The sequence below is a fragment of the Heloderma suspectum genome, chromosome 1 (assembly GCF_057233095.1).
Source record: "Heloderma suspectum isolate Gila_16-S chromosome 1, 16-S_ref, whole genome shotgun sequence".
NCBI classification, from domain to species: Eukaryota; Metazoa; Chordata; class Lepidosauria; order Squamata; family Helodermatidae; genus Heloderma; species Heloderma suspectum.
The window spans coordinates 356,945,645-356,971,769 of record NC_139458.1 but is presented as its reverse complement, the minus strand read 5'-3'; the positions used below and the strand labels follow the sequence as shown (position 1 = coordinate 356,971,769).

Sequence of the window (26,125 nt, the reverse complement as noted above, 5' to 3'; positions counted from 1 at the left end):
AGTGGCAACCTATCACTTAGTACATATATCTATACGGAGTGTCAGTCATCCATTAACATCCAGCCACACTACAAAGAAAACTTTGGCATGCCTCCTTTTTCTAACATTCCCAACTGATAGAAGAAGCATGGTACATTTCTGATTCTTTACACAAGCAGCTTGCGTGACCTCATGGCGATGGGGAGCTAAGTGCCATTCCCAAATGGCTCTCTCCTTCCAGAAAGCAGGGTAGTTGACAACTCCACTACAGGCAACAAGATAAGCTCTAGCAGTCCTACTAGTTTCATTATCCCTCTCCTGACCAAACCCCAGTCTTACACCTAAGAATCACAGTGAAAGGGATTCCTCAAATGACATCCAGACATCAACCCCTCAAACATACAACAATATTGAAACATAACTGAGACTTATTTAGGGGCCCAACAATTAGGAGTTGTTTCTTGCTTTGGGACAGTATGTTATTTTGCACAAATGCAAATACTTATCATATATATAGCATCATTTGAGTGACTGCTGCTTACTTCTAACTGTGAGAATTATGAGATGTATACCTCATATGAAAGTTGACTTCCATGCCAATTACCCAAATTGCTTACAGTTGTAATTACAGTTGTTTGTATATATTCAATAGAAAACAGCCTTGTCCTTGTACTAGAATGATGTGCTGAACCCCCACACCCCAAAAATGCCTCTATACAAGTATTAAAACAAGAAAGGTAAACCTTAAAGTTATGCTGTCATGCAGCTTAGAACATCAGTTAAGCAGCATTATTTCAATCCTCTTCAACAATAATGCTAGACAGGATGCATTTCCTCTCTAATTCATTCAAGCCAATCACATTATCTCTCAGGCTTAGATGCGAGTATGGGTGGTTACCATGCAATTATATATGCTGCACATGACATGGGCTGCAAGTAGTTGTAATTAAAATAGAAATAAAATAAATACAGAATTTGTGGCACTCCTGGACATGAGCAGGAGGGGCTACAAAACTGGTCATAACAGAGTCAGGCCTGCACTTCTGTCTCTAAGCTCTGCTGCTTTCCTGCTCTCTAGCTCACTAGAACAGAGGCAATACCACATTGATCCATTAAACAGGTATACTACACACGTGCTGGAGAATAGTACTCATACTCTGGCCTTGCTGACATGTGGCGGCACACTTGTCCAGAAGACCAGCTGCCACTAATTGAAGAGAATATTTTTTAAAAGATTTAAATAAATGAATGAAGAAATGTTTCCTTACTCTGCAGAACACTTAAAAGAGTTCAAGGTAATTGTGCATTGTATGAAAAAAAAAATACTTCAATTAGATTTAAATTAGTCCTTGTTAATCTTCAATTGTGGTAGTTATAAAAGATACATGGAAAAGAATAAAAAGGCAAGCAATGTTGAGAATATGTAAATTAATTTCATTACTAAAAAGTTCATGCATTTTCTATTTAACTTTTATTTTAATCAGACTTCTTCAATACATGATACTATGGATCAAAGGAACTTGTAACAGTGATATCTATAACAGATTATGGGATACTAATGCTACAGCAAATTTTTGAATTGGGATTAAAGAAATATGCCTCTGTTTAAAATGATTAAACTAGGCCTATAGACATCAAAAGCAAATTAAGTTCTACAGACTGAAAGGATAAGATTACGATGACTGTCACAAGTCTTCAAAATATCCATTCTTGGTATGGGTTACAGCTTGCTTGCTTGCTACCTACCTACCTACCTACCTACCTATTTAATGCATTCATATCCCACCTTTTTTCCTCTTGCGAGGAACCCAAGGCAGCATACATAATCCTCCTCCTCTCCATTTTATCCTCACGACAACAACCCTGTGAGGTAGGTTGGGCTGAGAGTCTGTGACTGGCCCAAAGTCACCCAGTGAGCTTCCATGGCCAAGTGGGGACTAGAACCTGGATCGCCCGGCTCCCAGTCCAACACTCTCACCACTACACCACACTGGCTCCCAATGCTCTTAATCTACTCTCCTTATTGCTGTTTTGGGAAGAAAAGACTTGGTGGCTTATACAGATGACAGTTCTACACATCAGAAGCTTAAACCCTTCAAATACAAGTGTGAACACAACACACCAAAGGTGCTCTGTGCCAACACTGTAGAATTATCCTAACCTTCCCATCACACATTTCACCAAAATCATTCACTGAGTAAACCTAACCAATCTCATTTCTTTTGTGCCTTCTACCTCAACTTCAATGGGCTTAGTTCTCCAAAAAGGAATATTGATACCTATCAAACATAGATCTTTATTCTGCATCTCATGCAAACACAGTGATCAACCCAGTAACTATCAGGTCTCACTTCTGAAGAGTTCTGAGCCCTTAGTGCAGAATTTAAAAAGACAAGCAACTTTGATTTCTCAAACGGAAGCTCTTCCTGCACTGTCCTGGAAACCATTTTTGAAACAGACGTTTTTATTTTATTTATTTATTTATTTCATTTCTATACCGCCCAATAGCCGAAGCTCTCTGGGCGGTTCACAAAAATTAAATCCAAACAACACACAATAAAACAATTTAAAATATATAGAACATTAAAACCACAATATAACAATACAACCACAATAAAACCTAGCAGCAGTACAGGAGTTTAAAATACAGATTTAAAACAGCAAAGATAAAAATTTAGAAAGCTAAAATGCTAAAATGCCTGGGAAAATAAAAAGGTATTCACCTGGCGCCGAAAGGAATACAACGTAGGCGCCAGGCGAACCTCACAAGGGAGCTCATTCCAGAGCCGGGGTGCCACAGCAAAAAAAGCCCTCCTCCTAGTAGCCACCCGCCTCACTTCCTTTGGCAGGGGCTTACGGAGAAGGGCCGCTGACGATGATCTTAAGGTCCGGGCAGGCACATATGGGAGGAGGCGATCCTTCAGGTAACCTGGCCCCAAGCCGTTAAGGGCTTTAAATGTTAACACCAGCACTTTGAATCGGGCCCGGGAATGGACTGGCAGCCAGTGCAGCTGGAAAAGTATTGGCGTAATATGAGCTCGCAGGCCAGTCCCTGTTAACAATCTTGCTGCCCTATTTTGGACGAGCTGAAGTTTCCGGACCGTTTTCAAAGGCAGCCCCACGTATAACGCATTGCAGTAATCCAGACGAGAAGTTATCAGAGCATGGATAACTGTAGCTAGGCTATCTCTGTCCAGATAAGGGCGTAGTTGGTATACCAGCCTAAGCTGATAAAAAGTGCTCCGTGCCACTGAGTTCACCTGTGCCTCAAGTGACAGTTCTGGATCCAAGAGCACCCCCAAACTACGAACCTGATCCTTTAGGGGGAGTGCAACCCCCTCCAGAACAGGTTGAATATCACCTAGTCCGTTTGAAACAGACGGGGGAAGGTCTGAAGGCAGCTAAGCAATCCGGAACCCTAATAAAATAGGGTTCTTAATTACGTGGAGACTTCTACTTGTGTTCAAGCAAATGGGAGTAAAAGCCCCCTTCAGCTTTCCCCCCTCAACACGGGCAGGGTCAGCAATGTTGCGGGTGAGTCTTGCATGAGCACCCATTTCCCCTTCCCACTGTTAGCCTTCACGTGAGCAGGCTGAATACTAGTGGTCTTAGAGGTGTTCAGGGCTGCCTCTTTCTTTGAACAGATTCCTATGTCTGTTGCCTTTGAAATTCTGTTTTCATTCTGTTTTCAAAAACTTGTGTTCCAATGGAGGGGTGCTGCTGTTTAAGAAACCAAACCCCCTTTATTATAAAAACTAAATACATGGCTTTTAAAATCAGACTACATGCAGTGTGTTGGTAGGTCCTAAGTTCTTAAACAAATTGGTCTTGCACAATCTCATCTCGTTTGTGTGTCTGCACATCCAGAGCCACTAATTTCATAATTGCCTCCTCACGTCTACACACAAACACTGCAGTGCAAAGTAGTCTATGTTGCATGAGCATTTTAGATTATCCTCAGTAGTATAAAGACTTACTTAGTTGTATATCAATCTGTTTAGGTGGTATCCACTTTTGTTTAGGAAATATAGGAAGCAATATTAATAATTTGATTTAGATCTGTCTTCTATTAGCAATCTAGGTCATAAATTTAAGAACACTAACTTAAATCAATACACTATACTTTTAAAAAGCAAATATATTGTCAATGACCCTTTCTCCCACCTCCCTCATTTGCCTCATGGAGACAATGGCTTAATCTAAGAACCTTTCTCTTTAATAACTCTCATTTTCCTGCCAGCTGCCCTACTTGTTTCATTCACTTTTCTTGCCTTAAGCATGTAAACAATGAGTTAAGCATCCTCTACACCAATCTTCCCCAACTTGGCACTCTTCAGATGTGTTGGGCCCACAACTCCCATAATTTCAGAATCACGGGAGTTGCAGCCCCAACCCATCTGGAGGGTGCCAGTCTGGGGAAGGCTGCTCTACACACATACACAGGAAATCCCCCTCCTATTGACCAAGGAAAAGAAAGTGGAAGATAGACAAGATTCATCTCACAGAGGTGAGGAAATCTGAACTGGCTGATGTCCTCACCTTGGTCTGAAGGGTAACTCAGATCCCAGCCTGGTGCCTAAAGTCTAAGTTAGGACTTAAGGGGTGTTTGGACGATCACAGGGGTAAAATTCTCCTCCTGCCACGTGCACACCTGTAAGTTGCATAATTACCCACACTGCAGCTCAGGTTGCCATGTTGTCCGAACCACGCACACGACGCAGTAGGTGCCACTTCATACCCACTCAGCAACCCCTACTGCACACTGTGGGTTGTACGGTGGGTATGAAGCCATCTCTGCCATGCCGTGTTTGGATGATATGGCAACTTGCGCGGCAACACGGGTAATTATGCAAATTATGGTCGCATGGCAAGAAGCCACAATGGCTTCGTCTACCCCCACAATCATCCACGCCCAGATACCCGGTTGACATTTTCCACCCCTTCATTGCAATAACTTTTACTATCTTTTACCAATTGCTTACGTTTAATGCATACATTTTCTGCCATGGCATGTATTCCATAATACCCTAAGTACAGCTCTGTAGTGACATTAACCCAATACAATTGGGCAATATCAAGAAATAGCATCTGCTGACAGCTCTATCTATTTTGGGAGCAAGCCACATCCATACTCTATTGTGCAACTACATCACCCTGAGTTTAGCCTAAGGCTAAATATATTTTTGTTAATTTGTACAGCAGCCTTTGATGTATTTTTTTAAATCCCTCCACCCACATTTTAAATGTGCAAACATATTAGTACAAAATGTGCACTGGGTTGACGTTGGACTGTTTTTTAGGAGTCTGATATGATAACATTCTATACTAAATTGCATGCTTTATATTATTCTTAATCACAGGGGATTTGAAAGTAATAAGATGTATGTATGATTAATGTACATATTATGAAAGTGGACCTTTAGCTAGGAAGAAAAGTTCTTATTACTTATATTGGTAAATACCTAAACTTGATAATGCCTAAAGAATGGAACACAAACATTCAGCATAAACAACAGATCATTCATCCTATAGTCTGGCATTGTTTGAAAAGTACATTACCATCATTCAGAACCTTTTAAATCCACAAATATAATGCCTTTAGGATTCCATATATTAGTCCTTGGCATGAATGTTTCATTTTCCCTAATTATTGAAACAACCAATATTTTCAAGTATGAGCTACACCAATTTACAATGGTTGTGTGCCTAGAATAAACCTACAAAAATATGATTGTCTTATCCATGTAAATTAGTGAAAAATGTGGCTTCACGAATCAGTTTCAATGAGTTGCAATTGTACAAGATAAAGTGACTTGTAAAATAAAGTTACTACAACTGTCTAAAACCAACTCTTTATAATCTTATAAAGAGGCAGGCAGAATGACCACTAAATTTGTCTCTATTCTTTACAACTTTTAAATCAGAAAAATCACAGCCCAACTTACTTTTTCTGGGAGGGGCTTATCAACCTTTGGAAGACCTGGAACATGACACAAAAACTGGAGTTAGAACGGGGAAGCTCCTTACCTGTTAGGAGAATTCTTCCTAAGTGACCCTGTCCAGCCAAGTAGTAGGTGAGAGCACTGGAACCCTTTAACTACCAATGCACAGGAAGTTCCATCCAGCACATGGAGACAAGGTCTTCAAAGCAGAGCTACTGCTCAGCCTCCCTGCTTCTCTGTTTTTTTAGTGATAAATATGTTTCCCAAAAGAGGGAAGCAGTAGGGATAGCTGACTAGACAATGGCACTCTGGAAGAACTCCATTTACAGGGAAGCAACCTCCGTTTCTCATGCCGATGGCCCTATCCAGTCATAGGCATGGGGCAGATGAAAGCAGTATCTGACCAGTTACAGTTGTGTCAAGCAATTCGCTTGTGGAAGATAAGATAGCAGATTAGATTGTGCAGATTCAGTGGCCTTAGTGGATAGTGCTGTGAGGAATTCCATAGAAATCTTTATAAACCACCCAGAGAGCTTTGGCTACTGAGTGGTATTGAAATATAATAAATGAGATTAAATGAACTATGTCTAACTGCATATAATCACGATTTGCAAGTATGACCACTTGTGAAATTATCAGATAGGAAGCTACTTGTACCTTAGATTTTAATATTGTACCCCCCACACTTTTCATCTGAGGAACTTGGTGCAGCATTTTGTCCTCACATCAACTCTACAAGGTACTTTAGTCTGAGAAATAGTGGCTTGATCAGGACCAATTAGTGAACTTCATAAGCAAGCAGAGATCAAAGCTGAGTTTCCTTTACAGATGCTACACTACACTGGCTTTACCTTGATCAAGTAACAGATGACAGACTATCTCTTCTGAGGAGATGTCTGCAAAAGACTGAAGTTACAACAGTTTCTCTGTTGAAAACAGTGTTTAAAATAGATCCACAAAATCTTAATTTAATATACTTTTTTAAAAAGACATTTGCAAAGATGATCCTATACTAGCTCCTTAGTCTTCATGTCAGCTCTGCTCTATTCAAACATAGCTACCCAAATATTAATAGAATAAGACATGCTGTAACAGATGAACAGCAATATTCAAATCGCAAAACTCCAGCTAGCTCTTGCAAATATATATGGGCTTAAAGTTCAGAAAGTAAGGCGAAGTAATTTTAGCCATAAACCTTTTATTTTTAAGTAAGCTGTTTTTCTAGTGATTTTTTCAATCACTAAAGATGTCCTGTTCAAAACAAGTCCATCAGAATTAGTACAGCCACTTTTTTCACTCTCATCCAGTAGTCTATACAGAATAGCTAGCAGATTTTAAAACTTGATTCGGTTCAAACAGAAGAGTTATACAAAAAGTGCAACTTGGCTGAAATTAGAAGGAGCCTAGTTTTTATGTTCTCTCAGTAGTAATTTTCCTTAATTCCACCAATGAGTACTGATTCTCAGCCCAGTTGACACAATACTATTTTACTGCAGACCAGCATTAGTCACAGTACTGACGCATTTCAAACCACATGCAATATAGTTCAAGACAACATCTGCAAATAGAACTGATGCAATTTATGAAGCACTTGCAGTATTTGTAATAGGTTCCCCCAATCTCATTTGACCAGAAGTCACATGTGATATTGAGGAATTACCTGATCGTTAAGATTATTCTTAAATGTAGGATAAACCTACTAGAAGTTAAGAACCATTTCAATCATCAAAGGAAATGCAAAAGTAATTTTGCTTCTCCAATCCCTGCTTCTGCTGTTAACTGAGAAGCGAGGTCTCCAATGTCAGCTGCATTAGGATCCATGAGTACTTCTGACATTATACCATAAGTGTGAATGCTTGAATTGACAGTATTCTGCATGTGGACCACCATTGCGGGGTTTTCCCTCCCCACAAACAAAGAGCATACAATTCTGCCTCACTTATTTGTGTGAAAGTTTAAACATCAAAATCAAGCAAAGTAGCCAAGCACTGTTTGATAGGACATGAGAAGAAGTACTGGGGTAAAAAGACAGGAAAATTCTGGTATCAGATCAGACCTGAGCTCTAGTGGTAGCTGAGGGGTGGATAAACTAGAGACCAATCATAAAGTAGCTGGCAGATGAGTACCTTGATAATAAGACATGCTTCTGTTTGCGAATTGTCCAAGGTTTTTAAAAAATTACAGGCCACTTATGCAGAACGGAACTTGCTTCTTCTCCTACATGCAGAAAGGTAATCACACTCCTGACAGAAAGAGTGGCCCTAGTTCAGCTTTTTAGGGTCTCTTTTGGAAAGTTTGTCTCCTGGCAATCTTTGGTACTTAAATTGAAGAGAAGTGGTCAGGGTCCTCTAGTCCAGATCTAAGTTCCATGTGTGAAGGGCATAAAAACTCCTGTTTTATAAGCCAAGGTATACATTATAAATCTTCTCCTCGCAACAATGCGTATTTCAACCATTCCCTAGAGTGATAGACTGATTTTTTAATTGCACCCAATTATTATTATTACTAGTATTGCTTTTATATCACCCCGTTTTTCCTCTTGCAAGGAACCCAAAGTGGCTTACGTGATCCTCCTCCTCTCCATTCTATCCTCACAATAACCCTGCAAGGTAAGTGAGGCTGAGAGTCAGGGAAAGGCCCAAAGTCACCCAGTGAGCTTCATGGCCAAGTGGGGGCTAGAACCCAGATCTCCCGAGTACCAGTCTAACACTCTAACTACTACAACATGCTGGCTCACTCAACTGTTGGTTGATATAGCATAGATGAGTTTTTCAGCTATGTTAGAGTAAGCATAACTGTGGCAATAGTCACATGTTTGTTCAAATCTTTCCACTTTAAATCCTTTTCTTTTCTGGGACAACTCTTAAAAGTGTGATAGGAGCAGGAGCACATATCCTACACCTGAACCCTTAGTCAGGAGGTTACCATCATATTGGAATTCACTCCAGCTGTTCCTGGGTGCCACCACAAAAAGCAGAGTAGAAGAGAATGACAATATCCTCATTAGACTTCACATAACATAATCTTACTTGTGAGAAAAGACTGTGGAGTAAACCATACAAATGTACTAATTGCTGTCCATGTGATAAACACCCAAGAAACTAGCTGTCTGAGCTGCCTAAACTGTATTTACTGACATTGTGAATGATGACTCTTGCTTATCATTCCCTCTAACAATGAACTCAGGTGGCAGAGTGACAACAGGATTGGAGCCAAAACAAAGCCACAAGAGAGAGGTATCAGCATGCTTAGATAAAACCAGGGACCTGCAGAAGCACAAAACATCTTAAACTCAAAATTGAGTAATCTCCCCAAATCCACAAATCAGCCCAATGAGGACATACTCAATGGCCTCTGGGAGCCACAAAACACAGGGTGTCGAATGCAAAAGAAAAATGGAAACCCATGGGAAAGGCTGAGAGTGAACAGACCTGCTTGAACCCTGTACACAGTTTATAGGATCCTGGAGCAGACCAGGGATGGCAGGAAAGAATTCTGAACACAAGCACTCCTGTTAAGGAGTGTGGAAACACCTTAACATTTTGCTGCAGGTCCCAATTGGAATATATATTTCAGCTCAGCACAAAAATCTCACAGACTGCACTTCTTGAATTTCATGGCCAGTCTATACCGATCTCTCCCACGTCAACTCCCACTTCTGGCATTTGAGCAAGTGAAGTCCATGAAAGCTAATGCCCCCATACGTTCATAAAGCAATTTATTGGCACAAACATTAAACAAGATCTGAAATTTTAGTTCAAAGCGTGCTTCTGAAACCCACGTTAAACTACAGTTTCCAATCCTTGTTAAACTAGAACCACAGATAACCCTAATAATTGTTAATATCGGTGCTTATCCACCTTTGATGATCTGGAGGAGGCAAGGAGAACTTATTCCAGGAAGCTAGTATGTAATCCTGAGGTTGGCTCCTTACTAATAAATGGCAATATACATAGAAGCAGTGTCACATCTACAGTGAACCAGAGAGAACCACTCTTAGTACACAAGTACTGAGGATGTTAATTGCAGAATCAGAAAACACAACATTTCCATAAGGTTTCTTTCAACTCATATTTCAGAAGCCAAGTTAGCCATTTATAATGACTGAAGATAAATAAGAAAAGTATTTCTGTAAATTGTTTGTTTGCGCTTAGATTTTGAGGGCAAATGTGATAAGCCCATCTATGTTTCTTTTCTATAGTAATAGTCATGAATATTTAGTTACAGAAATACTCAAATAACCTCTCCCTTTTCTTACCAGAATGCAAACATCCACATTATCTCCAAGCATAAACAAATTGCAAAGAAAAACCAACACTGAAATGGAGGCAGAATACCTGTTTGACACATGCTAAAACATAAACAGTGATACAAGAAAATAAAGAGTGCAACCAGAATTATAGAGCAAAACTAAATTATTTATACGTAAAAATCTTGATGTCCGGTGAAATTTAGCAGCTAGGTATGTGCGAGTACCATGCGTCTCAAAAGTGTTCTTTTATGCATATCTCAATCCTGACCCAAACTAAGCTAAGTGTCTCAATGTTGTCTCTAACCAATATACACTATTTCTTTGAGTAACTTTAAAAAAATAAGTTTAACACAGCCAAGTCTTTATAAACTCAACACTATGGGTTGTATCCAGCTCTAACCATGCACCTGCAGAATGGTAACCTGTTGTGGAAGAGCCCCCCCGCTTGCCGGCCCCCCGCCCCCCCAAATCTGCTCTGGAGAACTGGAGTAGATTTGGGAGGTGTGCAAGCAACTGCAGCAGGGAGGAGTGCAAGGGGAAATCTGCTCACCAACACTGAATTTAAGCCTATGAAGTTACAGCAAAACTGCTGCAATCTAATCATCATGTACATACATCCTCACTGAGATCACTTCAACTACCAATGAATATGGGTGGAACACAAAAACATACGCATTTTCTATTTAAGTCAATGGGGCTTCAAGCTTTAAGGTATTTAATCAGTGAAGTGACTTAAAAGTTAGCTAATCAAACAGGGCCAATTTAAAATCAATAAGGGCACTTTTTTCTGATATGTTATTGTATCAGGGAATTAAAAAGAGTGATGTTTTTGTTCATTAAATTTTATGCTCTCATGCTGCCTTGATTGTTCTCAAAAAGACACCTAAATTTAAATTTTAGTAATATGCAAAGTGTATTTAAATTTAGTCCATTAAATCAGTTCAAAGGAAGATGATTAATCAGCTAATTTTAATTGGTTGACAGCCCTAGCTATTACCAAGTAAAAACGTTTAGAACTGAGGTATCGCAAATAGAATTCTATCAAACTATCAACAACTATCACAATTTAGTTGAATGTAGAAGAGGAGCAGTTATGTCTTCATGCTCAGTTTTAAACCAATTAAGGTCTACCTAAAAATAGTTTTAGAAAAACTTCCTGACATCTTAATCATTTAAATGAAAAATGTTCTCGGAATAAGCTGGCTTTGTGTCCGTGTTCTCCCCACATTATTCAAGCGACTTTTCAACGTATTAGAATACTTAAATTGTATGGACCAAATAGGTTTTGAATGTGGCACTAATGTATATTTGTATTTTGATACTGCTTTCCTTTCTTCTTCATGGCAAACACTTCTGCTGCATTTTAGGAAAAATCGTACTGAAAACTGTATAGCATAATATTTAACTCCTTCTAAAAAAAATCTTTGAAGTTTCACATAAGCTGACAATGTCATGTTTATGTGGCCCCGCACACATGTGAAATAAAATCCCATCTCAAAACTGTATCCTTGTGCTGCTTAAATGACAGTGGGCTTATGAATTTGTCCTCCATGGAAAATTAGCTACAACTCATATACTCTGTATATTCTGCTCATATTTCCATAGTAAGACTTTTAAAATGTCTCATTCATAAATTTCTATTAGAGGAAACTCTGTCTAACAGGGCAATTTGTAGAGAGAAAGATTTACTTAAAAATACCTGACTGGATCTGAATTTAGCACAATCATGAAATCCAATCTTCACATGTGGGAACAAGAGAAATATTATGACCACAATCAGAGATGCAAATGTTAGATGCCACAAAAGTTTGCCCCCACCTTTTTTCCCCACCCTTGGGCAGATCGAGAGTTTACTTTAGGTGCACCCAAAGGTATTGCCATGTCCTGCAGACCTTATACCCTTTTTCTTTGAACAGCAGCCCCCTGATATGATGTTACAAACTATTTTTGAAACTTCCACAGGTTTAAGAAGTACCTTGTGAAGTAGCATAGAGGTTAAATTGTTTTTGTTTTTAAGTCATGCATATCTCCATATTCTGGTCAAAGAACTTTGAAGCAATCCATAGTTCTCAGGTATCATCCACTTATGCATGTTCTGTAAAGAACACATTTGTTAGATATTGCCCTTTCCCAGTAGGAGAAACTTGCTTTTGAAAAAAGCAAGTATAGATATATTCCTTTCAACACCCTTTTTGTTATTATAAATTGTTTGGTTGACAAAGCCTTCTTTGATGTTTTAGATGAAAAATACTCAGAGATATTTCTCTTACATGCATACAACCTATGAATGAAAGATCCTAATTTAAATAACACATCTCAAATCATGAATATTTAATGTAGTTACTTACTGCAGGTACCAGTAATTTTTTTACTTCCTCCACAGCCCTCTTCAGTTTGATTTCTGCTCTGTTTTGAGCATCTTCCACAGTGATTAGTACATGCAAGTCTTCATTGAGATGCTCCCAATTGGGCTTGCCTCTGTTTTGTTCTTCCTGAAAAAACCAAACACACCACGTTTAATTTCTGTTGTCTCAACTACAAGTTATGGTAATGAACTTAATGCATTTGAGCTAACAAAGCATATGCAGAGAAACAGCTGCTATCTCACCAATATATATTTTTGTAGACAATACATATCTGTTTCCTAAGTTATTGAATGAGGGTTACATTTTGCCATTAAGTTCCAAGAGAAAATATGAAGTGCATTCAAGGTTACTTCAAATGACTTATTAATATGCAAGTTTCAAATGTGCCATTTGTGCAACATTTATTGACTGCCTCGCAGACAGCTTACAATTTTCCTTGAAATCTGTAAATGAAGCCAAACAATCAGATTACAAAAAAATTGACAATGCCTAATACAGACATAACAATGAGTCATGATTAGTTCAGAAAATGAAAGGTAAGGGGGGAATATTTGTGTGCAATGGTAGAGCAGGACACTTTCTGTAACAAAAATTTCAGTTTGTCACTTTTATTTTGAATTTCAATTGACCCAGTACGAAATGAATACTATTATGTCTACACCAGCCCAGCTACAATTCAAGGTCATAGTGAAATTCTAAGTCCTGCTCTAAAAAATGATAACATTTTAAAGGTGATTGTTGGTGTGACAGCAGTTCCAAACTTAATTGGGATGGAGGCAACAGACTTCAGAGAGAGGATGAATCCTCACAGAGCATAACATGGCCTTCAAGGGTATAGTGTCTAGCACTTTGTTTGGGGGCCCAGTCATATATGGGAATATCAGTGACCACTCAGAACAAATAAGAGCTATGGCCACAACTGCATGTTATATTAGCAATCTAATAATTTCACATGTCTCAGTACAGTGACTGACAGCATAAAAACTGCTGTAAAAATAGCCCACATGTTCCAAAACATAATTACAAATGCAAAGTGACAGGCATGAAGAGATCAGGCTATCACTGCAATTTAAAGGATTTATACTACAACACTAGGAACAAGTAGCTAATTAGTCTACTGAATAAAGTTATATTAAGAATTTTGCTATAGATAGGTACACATACTACAAATTTCTTTGTGGATTTATCCTGAACACAAAATCATCTTTGCATATTCACAATTAGCACTCTTCCTTCTAGATTCAACATTGTTTTCCATACATTATACAAAAAAGTCTGAGATGCCAACATTACTATGACACTTAGGGTACATTTCTGAATTGGGTGTAACTGTTGCTCCTGCTCAACTATCTCAAACTATGCCAACCAAACCAAGAACTACTCTATACTACAGGTGTACATTGACCACCCCGCCCCGCTTCAAAACTTCGGAAAATGCCCCACTTCTGCTCAGACCAATTCAGAGCTGGTCCTCTTTGATTCGGTACCAAACCCAAGTCAAGGGCTGGAAAACCGAGGCTTCATGGCCCCCACTGACTACCACAAGAATTGAAAAACAAAAACAAAACAGTAATAACTTCTTATTTTTATTGCAGGCATAACAGACCCTTAGAACGACATTACACCTGCCCAATTATTTTTCTCTAATAGCTTTCTTGACATTGCTCATTAACCACACTGGTGACCTCTTGGACTTTGCTGTATCTTTCCTGAACTGCAGTATATCTTCTAGATAACATTCTATTATGGTGATTTTGAGCAACCCTCAAGCATTCTGGAAAGATTTGACCCTCTTGACTTTCCCTTTCAACTTCCTTTTTACCAATCCTTCATTTTAAAGAAGTTTCCTCTTTTGAAGTCAAATGTAACTCCGTTGGACTTACTTGGAATGTATACATTAAATTTTAGAGCACTGTGGTCACTGTTTCCAATTGGTTGAACAATACTCACATCCTGCACTAGAATGCAGGCTCAGCCACTTACGGTTAAATCCAGAGCCATGTCCTGTAGTTTGATTTCGGAAGACTGGTAAGGAGTCAGGTGTGAACTGACACAGCATCCTATATGCTGTTTGTAGTGCAAAGAGCTCAGAGGCTATGCTAGAAGTAGATTTCTTCTTGCACACAGCATAGATGGTATCAGGGAGTATCGCACAGCTGTATGATCTCATCCCCTGAGATAAAGATGTTGCTTTTATTCTCCCACGAGAAGCAAAAAAGAGGTCCCTCGTCTCTTTAGAAACACCTATAAAATCCAGCAGGCTGGTCCTCTTGGTTCTCATTCTGGTGGAGGAAGGGCGCCCACCCGCCAAGAGGCTGTAGACTCTTGAAATGGCCTTCCAGGAACCAATGCAACACCCATCGGACTGTGATTTCTAATGGAGGGGTGTGTGAGAGCTTTCTTTTGTGTTTACTGTTTATGTTGTTGTTGTTGTTCTTCAGTCGTTCAGTTGTGTCCGACGCTTCGTGACCCTATGGACCATAGCACGCCAGGCCTTCCTGTCCTGCGCTCTCTCCCCGAGTGTGCTCAAGTTCATATTCATTGCATCGGTGATGCTATCTAGCCATCTCATCCTCTGCCGTCCCCTTCTCCTTTTGCCTTCAATCTTTCCCAGCATCAGGGTCTTTTCCAGGGAGTTTTCTCTTCGCATTAGGTGGCCAAAATATTTGAGCTTCAGCATCTGTCCTTCCAATGAGCAGTCAGGGTTGATTTCCTTTAGGATTGACTGATTGGACCTCCTTGCAGTCTAGGGGACTCATAAGAGTCTTCTCCAGCACCACAGTTCGAAAGCATCGATTCTTCGACGCTCAGCCTTCCTTATAGTCCAGCTCTCACAGCCATACGTTGCTATTGGGAAAACCATAGCTTTGATTATACGAACCTTTGTCGGCAAGGTGATGTCTCTGCTTCTTACTATGCTGTCTAGGTTTGCCATAGCTTTCCTCCCAAGGAGCAAGTGTCTTTTAATTTCATGGCTACAGTCACCATCTGCGATGATCTTGGAGCCCAAGAAAGTAAAATCTGTCACTGCTGCCATTTCTTCCCCTTCTATATGCCAGGAAGTGATGGGGCCAGATGCCATGATCTTCGTTTTTGTAATGTTGAGTTTCAAACCAGCTTTTGCACTCTCCACTTTCACCCTCAACAAGAGGCTCTTGAGACCCACTTCGCTTTCTGCCACTAGGGTGGTATCGTCTGCGTATCTGAAGGTGTTGATAATTCTCCCAGCAATCTTAATTCCGACCTGTGATTCATCCAACCCGGCGTTTCTCATGATGTACTCTGCATATAAATTAAATAAGCAGGGCGACAATGTACAGCCTTGTCGTACTCCTTTCCCAATTTGGAACCAATCGGTTGTTCCATGTCTGGTTCTTACTGTTGCTTCTTGACCCTCGTACAGGTTTCTCAGGAGACAGGTAAGGTGATCTGGTACTCCCATCTCTTTAAGAATTTGCCAGAGTTTGTTGTGATCCACACAATCAAAGGCTTTAGCATAGTCAATGAAGCAGAAATAGACGTTTTTCTGGAATTCTCTTGCTTTCTCCATGATCCAGCAAATGTTGGCGATTTGATCACTAGTTCCTCTGCCTCTTCAAAATCCAGCTTGTACTTCCGGTAGTTCTCAGTTCACATACTGCTGAAGCCTAGCTTGGAGGATTTTGAGCATAACCGTGCTGGCATGTGAAATGAGCGCAATTGTACGGTAGTTTGAACACTCTTTGGCATTGCCCTTCTTTGGAATTGGAATGTAAACTGACCTTTTCCAGTCTTGTGGCCACTGTTGAGTGTTCCAAATTTGTTGGCATATTGAGTGCAGCACTTTAACAGCATCATCTTTTAGGATTTTAAATAGCTCAGCTGGAATACTGTCATCTCTGCTAGCTTTGTTGTTACTAATGCTTCCTAAGGCCCACCTGACTTCACTCTCTAGGATGTCCGGCTCAAGTTCAGTGACCGCACTATCATGGCTATCGGGGACATTCAGATCTTTCCTGTATAGTTCTTCTGTGTATTCTTTCCACCTCTTCTTAATCTCATCTGCTTCTGTTAGGTCCCTGCCTTCTTTGTCCTTTATCATGCCTGTCTCTGCACAAAACGTTCCCTTGAGATCTCTGATTTTCTTGAAGAGATCTCTAGTCTTTCCCATTCTATTGCTTTCTTCAATTTCTTTGCATTGTTCATTTAAGAAGGCCTTCTTGTCTCTCCTTGCTATTCTCTGGAACTCTGCATTCAGTTGGGTATATCTTCCCTTTCTCCCTTGCTTTTCACTTCCCTTCTTTCCTCAGCTACTTGTAAAGCCTCATCAGACAGCCACTTGGCTTTCTTGCATTTCTTTTTCTTTGGGATGGATTGAGTTGCTGCCTCCTGAACAATGTTACGGACCTCTGTCCATTGTTCCTCAGGCACTCTGTCTACCAGGTCTAATCCCTGAAATCTATTCCTCACCTCCACTGTATATTCATAAGGGATATGATTTAGATCATACCTGAATGGTTTAGTGGTTTTCCCTACATTCTTCAATTTAAGCCGAAATTTTGCAATAAGAAGCTCATGATCTGCGCCACAGGCAGCTCCAGGTCTTGTTTTTACTGACTGTATAGAGCTTCTCCATCTTTGGCAGCAAAGTACATAATCAATCTGATTTCAATATTGACCATCTGGTGATGTCCATGTGTAGAGTCACCTCTTGTGCTGTTGGAAAAGAGTGTTTGCTATGATCAGCGTGTTCTCTTGGCAAAACTCTATTAGCCTTTGTCCTACTTCATTTTGTACACCAAGGCCATGCTTGCCTGTTATCCCAGTGATGTTTAGCATTCCAATCCCCTATGATGAAGAGGACATCTTTTTTTGGTGTTAGTTCTAGAAGGTGTTGTAGGTCTTCATAGAACCGATCAACCTCAGCTTCTTTGGCCTCAGTGGTTGGGGCATAGACTTGAATTACTGTGACGGTGAATTATTTGCCTTCGATTCGTACTGAGAACATTCTATCGTTTTTGAGATTGTACCCCAGTACTGCTTTTCCCACCCTTTTGTTGACTATGAGTGCTACTCCATTTCTTCTAAGGGATTCTTGCCCACAGTAGTAGAGATAATGGTCACCTCAATTACATTCGCTCATGCTTGTCCATTTTAGTTCGCTGACTCCTAAGATGTCGATGTTCAATCTTGCCATCTCATGTTTGACCACCTCCAGCTTACCTTGATTCATTGATCTTACATTCCAGTTCCTAAACAATATTGTTCTTTACAGCATCGGACTTTCTTTTCACCACCAGACACATCCACAGCTGAGTGTCCTTTCAGCTTTGGCCCAGCAGCTTCACTCTTTCTGGCACTACTTGGAAATTCCCTCTGCTCTTCCCCAGTAGTATATTGGACACCTTCCTCCTTGAGGGGCTCATCTTCCGGTGTCATATCTTTTAGCCTTGTGATACATTCCATGGGGCTTTCTTGGCAAAAATACTGGAGTGGGTTGCCATTTCCTTCTCCAGTGGACCACATTTTGTCAGAACTCTCCGCCATGACCTGTCCGTCTTGGGTGGCCCTGCACGGCATAGCTTATGGCTTCACTGAGTTACGCAAGCCCCTTTGCCACAACAAGGCAGTGATCCATGAAGGGGTTATTGTTTATACCTGCATCCATATTATAACTGTGTATTCAATAAACTGTATGTCATTCTTTTACAGAAGTGGTCTTGTTTTTCTTGGTAACCCCAGAATCTGTTTTGACTGCGCCCTGAGTGGATCAGGCCTCCAGACTGATACATCTCCCCTCTGGTCAGCTCCATGACCAACTGTTCTAGGGCAGTCATTTAGGGTATCTAGAAATTTTACCTATTTGTGGTGCCTGAAACATGCATTTATCCAGCCAATGAAGTCAGACATTACTACAGCACTTTGTCCTTTGGATGTACCCTGATTTCATTTGCCATCTTTGATATCATCCTGTGCATACAGCCTGTCTCCAAAACTTGGAAGATTTGGTGCATGGGTGGTATTTTCATATTCATAGAGGATAAGGCTATCAATGGCTACTAGTCATGACAGCTATAGATTATCTCCAGTATCAGAGGCAGAGACACCAAAAAAAAAAAAAGTGTTTCATATTTTTCCAGTCATGGATTCAAAATTTCTTAGCATGGTCTCTGATGTTGAACAGAGCATAACTGGAGGGATGTGCAGAAGAGACTCAGTCTTTCAAAGATTAAAACTAGCGCCTTACACGGAGCCCAGATATATAACAGGCAGCCAGTGCACAAACAGAATGTGGGCAATATACTCAAATTGCCAGGCTCTTGCCAATAATCTAGCTTTGACAGTTTGTACTAGCTGATGTTTCAGAGCATTTTTTAGGGACAGCGCCATATAAACACTACAGTACACCAATGTGGAAGTTAGTACAGTATGAATAACAACAACAAGGTCCAACTTCACCAGTAAGGGTAATAACTGTCATACCAGCTGAAGCTGGTAAAAAGCACTCCTAGTTACCAACACCACCTGAGCCTCCAAACACCAACGTAAGATTTTTTAAAAAGCACCTTCAAACCTGAACTTTCAAGAGAAGAGAACCACCTGAAACCTGGATCAGATGGTCCCTTTTAACCAACAGTACTCCTGTTATCTGCATTAAGTTTGTCTATCATATCCTATCCAGTCCCTAACAGATGACCAACAAGGGTTTAGGATTTCCACAGGGATGTTCTTACCACACCAATTACTCAATAGCCCAAGTCTCTGGATGAATTAATCAGGCAATTTCATTGTTAAAACATGGGAGATATGCTAGAATTCTGCAGTACTGCCTAAGCAGAAGGACAAGGAGCTGATCAGCAGTCCCACAGCACCACATAAGGCACAAGGCCTAAGGATGTTGATAAAAAACACACACTTCGTGATTTCAGTGCTAAGTACTGCTCCTTCAAATACATGCAAAAGTCCCTAGGAATGTGACTGTCACAATAGTATCAAAACACATTCATTCAGGATGTACAAGCCTTTTAAGTATTGTTTTCTGATTGCCTCCATACTCCTCAATTATAGTAAAGATGACACAGAAGCAGTACAACACAGAAAGAACCCTGCAGCTGGATTAGAAGAAACACAGTCAGTAAGGTGCCAAGGGGAAGAAGTATCACACAATGTGCTAAAGAGCTGGTATGGTATAGTAGCCAAGAGCTGAGAAGACCAGTTATAAATTACTTGGGAACCTTAGGCAAGCCCATCTCTCTTATACTGTTTTATAAGAACTATCGAATATATTCTAAGCCACTATATAAATTATATTACTACGACGACTACGACTACACCATAGAGACATTAGTTCTACTTCACAGAATGGAATGTCAGCATTTCCAAAGATTAGCATCAGTTTTTATGACAACCAATATTTTTCCTGAAGAATTCTTGATTTCCCTGCATTAGACATTTACCCTCTGCATGCTGTGAAGAAACAACTTCATTGCCAAAATCCCGAGATGTAACATTTCCAGAAATTTTGAATCCATGACTGGAAAAATATGAAACACTTTGCCTTTTTTTTTTTTTTTTAGCACCCTTTACAGTTTTAAAGTAACTTTAGGAACATAAAATATATTATGTATAACTTAGTTTGTTCATAAAATGTTTGGTACATTACATTTAAAAATATATTTTATTCAGGCAATAATTACAAATTTACCTCTAAATGTTTTTAAATTTTGTTCCAAATGGAGTTAGAATTGCAGAATTTTAAGGAATTCTTATGAATCTAGCATCTCCAGTTTTGACAGTTTATGAAAAGTACACAAAAGTTGTTGAAAACAGACGAAACCATCAACACTGTAGTAAAACAAAATTATTTATTCTGAACTTAAGTCTCTTCCAGTGTCAAGCACAAAGAGGAAGCAGTCATTTTCAGAAAAATAGCTGGGAAAAAAGAGGAAACCCCCCGAGACTTTTTGATCTGGTTTACACATTCCTGGGTTGTTTTGTGATGTGTGAACCTGGAAACTCTGGATTGTTTGTGGGTTGAACCCAGCAATTACCCATGTTCCTGGGTTATTAACAGAAAGCTGAAACAGTGCTTCACTCATCCCCAACAATTCCTGGGTTAAACAACCCAAAATTGCAGTGTGACGTGCAAACCGGGTCAGAGAATACTAATTTTACTATGTGCAACTTGACTAAACTTTGTCTAATTTTCTGTGCTATGACAATTAGGATTTCCTGCTTCTTCTGATCCTTTATTATCATTATCTTCACAGACTTCTACAAACTGACGGTTTGCCTGCCTTGGGACAAGCTTCTCTACCCTTTCACATGTCAGTTTATTTCTTGATTTGGGATATTTGCAGACATAGCCCAACTTCTTTCACATGATGCAAAAGTTGGAGGAATCTGAAGCATCCGTAAAGCAAAAACGTTCAGAGGCAGTGCCATACAAAGGCCTTGCCACTATGTTGTAGGAAGGATATCCTTGGAAATCATCTGGGGGGAATAAAGGCAGGGCAGCAATATATGAAAACCTTGTCTTAAACATTTTAATAATTCTGAAAGAAAATATATTTCATAATCCAACATTTTTCAGTTGTTTTTATTTAAAAACAAACAAAGATTCTTCTGAGGGGGTTTCCAGGCTTTCACATCATTACCAAAATTTCAGTTCCTCAGTTGTCCTACTTAGATTCCTGCCTTTACTCCCTATAAATACATTACTGTAAACTAATATTTCCCCCATTTCTTTGCAGTTTAGTATTTAATACTAGATACCATAAAAACGACACACCTCACAGTAAACAAATGTTTAGTTCACTATATTCACGCAAAGCTGCCTTCCAACACACTAAATACCCTATTAATTTTCTTTAACACCAGAAGAGAGAGATGGCATTATCACTGTTTAATACAAGTTTAACTGAGCACTGTCACTGGTGGGAAAAGGAGTGCACAGCCCCTACTTTCCATATCAAACAAAGCAGGTAATTAACAGCTATTCTGGCATAGTCCCTTATCACCAAAATACACAACACTAAGTTCTCCTCAGTGCCAGTTGCTCTGTTACAACAAAGCACAGCTGATGTTTCAGGGTCACATTCATTCATTTAATACACAAGCATAAATTTATTTCTCAGACACTATAATTAAACACAAGAACAATCTAACTGTAATAGTCAGACAGGCTTGCATGTAAATGTGATATTTCCCCCATAAATGATTGCCTTTCATTCTGTAGTTTCAAGTAGCTACAGTTCACTTAGTTTTGATTGCATAGCAATTAGATATGCAAATATTCCAAAAATGCTTTAAAAAAATTTAGATTGCTCACAATCAACCCTATTCTTTTTCTTCTGTACATACAAGCCTTTCATTAGAAGACAATTGTCTCTCAAAAATCTACCAGCAGATGTCTTGTTTTTAAATGTTAAAACGTTAAGAAAACGCATAATATGCACAAGACAACAAAATGGGTTGTATGGGCTTAGCCATGTGCAACAGCCCCTCTTCTAACAGCAGCCTCTCCCACCCTCTGAAAAAGCTACACAAAGATGGGTTTCACAGGATCAATGCAGCCCACTGTGGCTTATTATTTAAGCCACAGTGGGTTGTGGCACATGCTGGTGATCGTTTTGAATATTCAACCCCAGCAGGCAGTTGCCATGGTTTGCTGTGTATCCGAACCCAGGCGGCAGGGGCTATTTGAGGGTTAAACAACCATCAAATAACCCACAGCCTGTTGTAGAGTTAATTCAGGGTTGTTTCCCCCTCAAACAACATCTGCCACCAGGGTTCCGATGACACGACTAACCATGCCAACCCCGTGTGGGGCAGTGGAACATTCAAAATGGCCACCGGCACAGACTGCAACCCAATATGGCTTAAATAAGCCAAGGTGGGCTGCAGTGATCATGCAAACTTGCCCAAAGGGTCAAGAGATCCTGCTGAATGGAGCAGGCTGTGGAACTTCACCTAAATTTTAATTATTGCCCTTCCCCCTCAGTCCCCTGTACTACAACACAGATCTATACTGACAGTGTAAATTACTTGTCCTATATCTTAAGTAACGACTGTTAAGAACAGGGGTGGGCAACTCTGGTGGGGTCCAGGGGCAATTTTCACCATGCATACCCAACAGGCTGTACTCCTGCCACTGTCCCATGGAATTCCACGGGGCAGTGACAAACACAAACAGCAGTTTGTTTAAACCCACCCCTAATTTAAACAAGATAACATATAAACAAAACAAAGATGACAGTGCAAAGTAGCAAACAAGGCCACAACTCAAAAAGCCCCTTTTGCATGTGCACAAACTATTACATTTATATGCAAATCTAGCCACTAAACCATATTAATTACAACCAGAGCAGCATTTACACTGGGTTCCATACAACATCACAAGAGCAGACCTCCACTCATGCAACGGGACTTCGCCTTCTTTCTCTTCCACCCTGTACCTGCCTACCAGAATCTGTTCTGGAGGGTCCCCTAACAATCCTGAGAAGATTTGGGGGACACTTGAGGAGGGGAATTCCATCTATTGCAGTGTATACATTTTACATGCTTTACCTGTAGAACACGTAAACAACAACCTACAATCAGCCAGGTCACAAATTGTTGAGCGTGACGTGCAAACTGGTTAACCCATGGTTTATTGTTGTTTAACTTACCAGTTAACTCATGATGTAACCGCTGGGTTGTTTAGCCCCTAAACAACCCTGTGCTCTGGGTTCAGGCATCATGCTCAACAATGTATGATTATAGATTGTTTATTAAACACTCACCCGCTGTCTTCTGTTCATGCACAATAGCCCATGGGTTGTTTAAACCCATGGGCTACCGTTATGCATGAACCTTATCACTGCTTACATTATTTTAGTCCTACAACCAGGCCTCGTGTCTTTATTGCAGTGCAAACATTTTATCTACTTTCCTTTTTTACCTAAAGAGGGAATGTCTTTAAAATATCCCCATACAGGGTCCTTCTGACAACCAGCACCCAATTCAGGTTGTGAGGTTAAGTATGGAAATTTAGGAACCCACACACCAGACAATTTTGTCTTCTCTTTTTCTTTTCAGTGTTGCTGCTTTCTGCTTCATTATGCCTTGGGCCAGTGTCCCCCCCACAAAAGCAAAGTAGCAAACAAAAATGAAACACCTATGATTGATAGGTAGAAGTAAGGTCTGATAGTCAGTGATGAAGGCCAGAAAATTTTCCAGTACTTTTTATTTCTGTGGAAAATTTTCTGTTTCAGAGTTCATTAGTAAAAATAAATGTATGCCAAGTGCAAATACAATATTAAGCAAGCTTGGTTTCAAATTTGTAATTAATGTTTTTCGGGTGATTATCTTTAGCATACGTATATGTTATTGAAATACATATATATATATCTCTCAGAGTGAAATGGAACTAATAAATAGTGACAGTGAAACTGAAGGTGCCCCAACAACCTTAGTTGAAGAGAGTTCAAATGTTGAAATAGATGAGTGGTTGTCAGCATATCATGCACATTTCTTTGGGTTGCTAAAATTAATAAGTGTATCAACAGTTTTCAGTGCCTTTGTTTTTTCTTGAACTTCAGTAATGTAAGGGAAGTACATACACACGGGAAGTCTTTAAATTTTTACAAATATTCCAATAAACATTCTATATAACGTAACATTTAAATCACTTTACACGGGTGCTTTAATTTCCCCCCCTCAAATATTTTGGGTCAAATGATTGTGGGACAAAAATTTCCTCTTTTTTTAGCTGTGTTGTTTCCGAAATACAAGTAAAATCAATATGCTAAATTAGTTCTCTCAGCGCATCAGAACATTTTCCAATGCTAACTTAATTTTTTTGTTATACAAATTAATTTACTCTGCATTGGAAAATTTTCCATACACACTGAAAATGTTCCTATACAAATTAATATAATTTGCACTGGAATTTTTCCAGAAAACCCACATCACTGCAGATAGTTACTGGGCAGACTAGAACAGTTATATTCAGCAGATGAAAATGAAATCCCCATGATTAGTAGCTAGAATATAAATATTCAGTTTTGAGAAAATGATCAGATCACATAGAAAAGACTCCTCAACTCATGTATCTGGTAGAAGGCACTGATTGTAGAGATTAATTGTAGGCCAAATACGCTTTATACAGGTTATTTAACATTAACCTAATTATTAGAGAACATGTGTTACTGGCCAGACTAAAATAAATAAAAACTTGGCATTTGCATTTTTAAAAAAATCAAAAAGATTTAAATAAAATATTTACTTTAATGTTTTCAAATTTGATTTTTAAAAATATCAATTTTTATCCACCCTGGATCCACGTTTTTCCCCTTCCCTGCAGCAGTATTTCTTTGCATGTTCATTTTTCTGGAAACTTGTCCAGATAAACACTGGATAAAATAATATCTATGCCAGCATGCCCCAACCTGGTGCCTTACAGATGAGCTGGACTACAATTCCCATCGCCCTTGCCCAGCATGACAGCAGGAGGACATCAGGTTGAGAGAGGATGGTCTATGCTCCAAAGCCAAACTAGTAAAAATTATCACAATGGTTTCTAGTTCATCTAGATCAATGTTGTATTTAAGCGTCCAAGAATAGCATCTGTTTTCAGTGGCAGTCTCTAGACATCTCATCTTTAATCACAATTTAATGGCTTGTTACTGTAACAGACAAATCTTCCTGTTAAAAGTTGGTTGGTGGGGGTGGAATCATTTGACACTTTCTATGCATAAGCAACATTTCTGTACTAATTTCTGTCTACTGAGAGAATTAGATGCCTTTAAAAGAAAATCTGTTTGCGCCAAAACACAGTACAAATTGTTTCAATATTCTTTAAATTGACTGCAATCTAATCAAGGCGTAATTTTAAGACACTCTAACAGCACCCAGTAATAAAATGGACTGCCCTTTTAAAAAGAAACTCACAGCTCACTTCATTAGCCATGGATAATTAACTAAATCATGGACTTCATACAATAGCACAATAATTAGCTTAAATTCCACAGGTGAGTGTAATTTGTTTTACCAACGGTGAAAGTTGGCTGTTCAAAGTACAGCTCACACCAGTTTGGAATTGAGGCATCATTTAGCAGGTGGATCATGGGTACATAGCAGCCACATAGCAGCTTCCGACAAACTTAGCGAATAGCAGGCTACCTAATAAGAGACAAGTTGCTTTTAATATTTCTAAAGTCATTTTCTGTGGAATCAGAAGGCAATTAGATTTCCATCAATTCATCCACTCAATGAACTTTCAAGTTTAAGGCTCTAAATATCAAAGGGATGAAACAGAATACATAATTAAAATGACATACTATAAGTTACACTGTGGCTTTAAAAACCCAGTATTGTGAGTAAATCTCCAATACACACATGGGATCTGGATCTGTGCATACTAGTCCACTCCACCCACACCCAATGAGAGAGACAGAAACATGAATGAATGAATGAATGAATGAATGCAGGAGTATCCCACAATGCTGTGTTCTTCTTGGTGCCAAGGAGAAAATTGCCCATTTCTGCAGCTCTGTTTGCAGGCTACAAAAGTGGGATGACAAGAATTCTAGACATTTTGGGGAGGAGGCTTAAAGGGACAACTG

At 39.5% G+C, this 26,125-nt stretch overlaps 1 protein-coding gene across 6 annotated transcripts in view; it reads right to left on the bottom strand.

Annotated features, from left to right (window-relative positions):
* QKI (QKI, KH domain containing RNA binding) overlaps window positions 1–26,125 on the bottom strand; it is a 177,775-nt gene that overhangs the window by 72,382 nt on the left and 79,268 nt on the right. For all 6 annotated transcript variants that reach the window (XR_014786751.1, XR_014786752.1, XM_084827979.1 and 3 more), the window contains exon 4: window positions 12,522–12,665. Coding sequence is in view for 4 of the 6 variants with exons in the window: in XM_084827979.1 (XP_084684105.1) it covers window positions 12,522–12,665 (144 nt within the window). In the remaining 2 variants the exon portion in view is untranslated. The remainder of the gene's footprint in view (window positions 1–12,521; window positions 12,666–26,125) is intronic.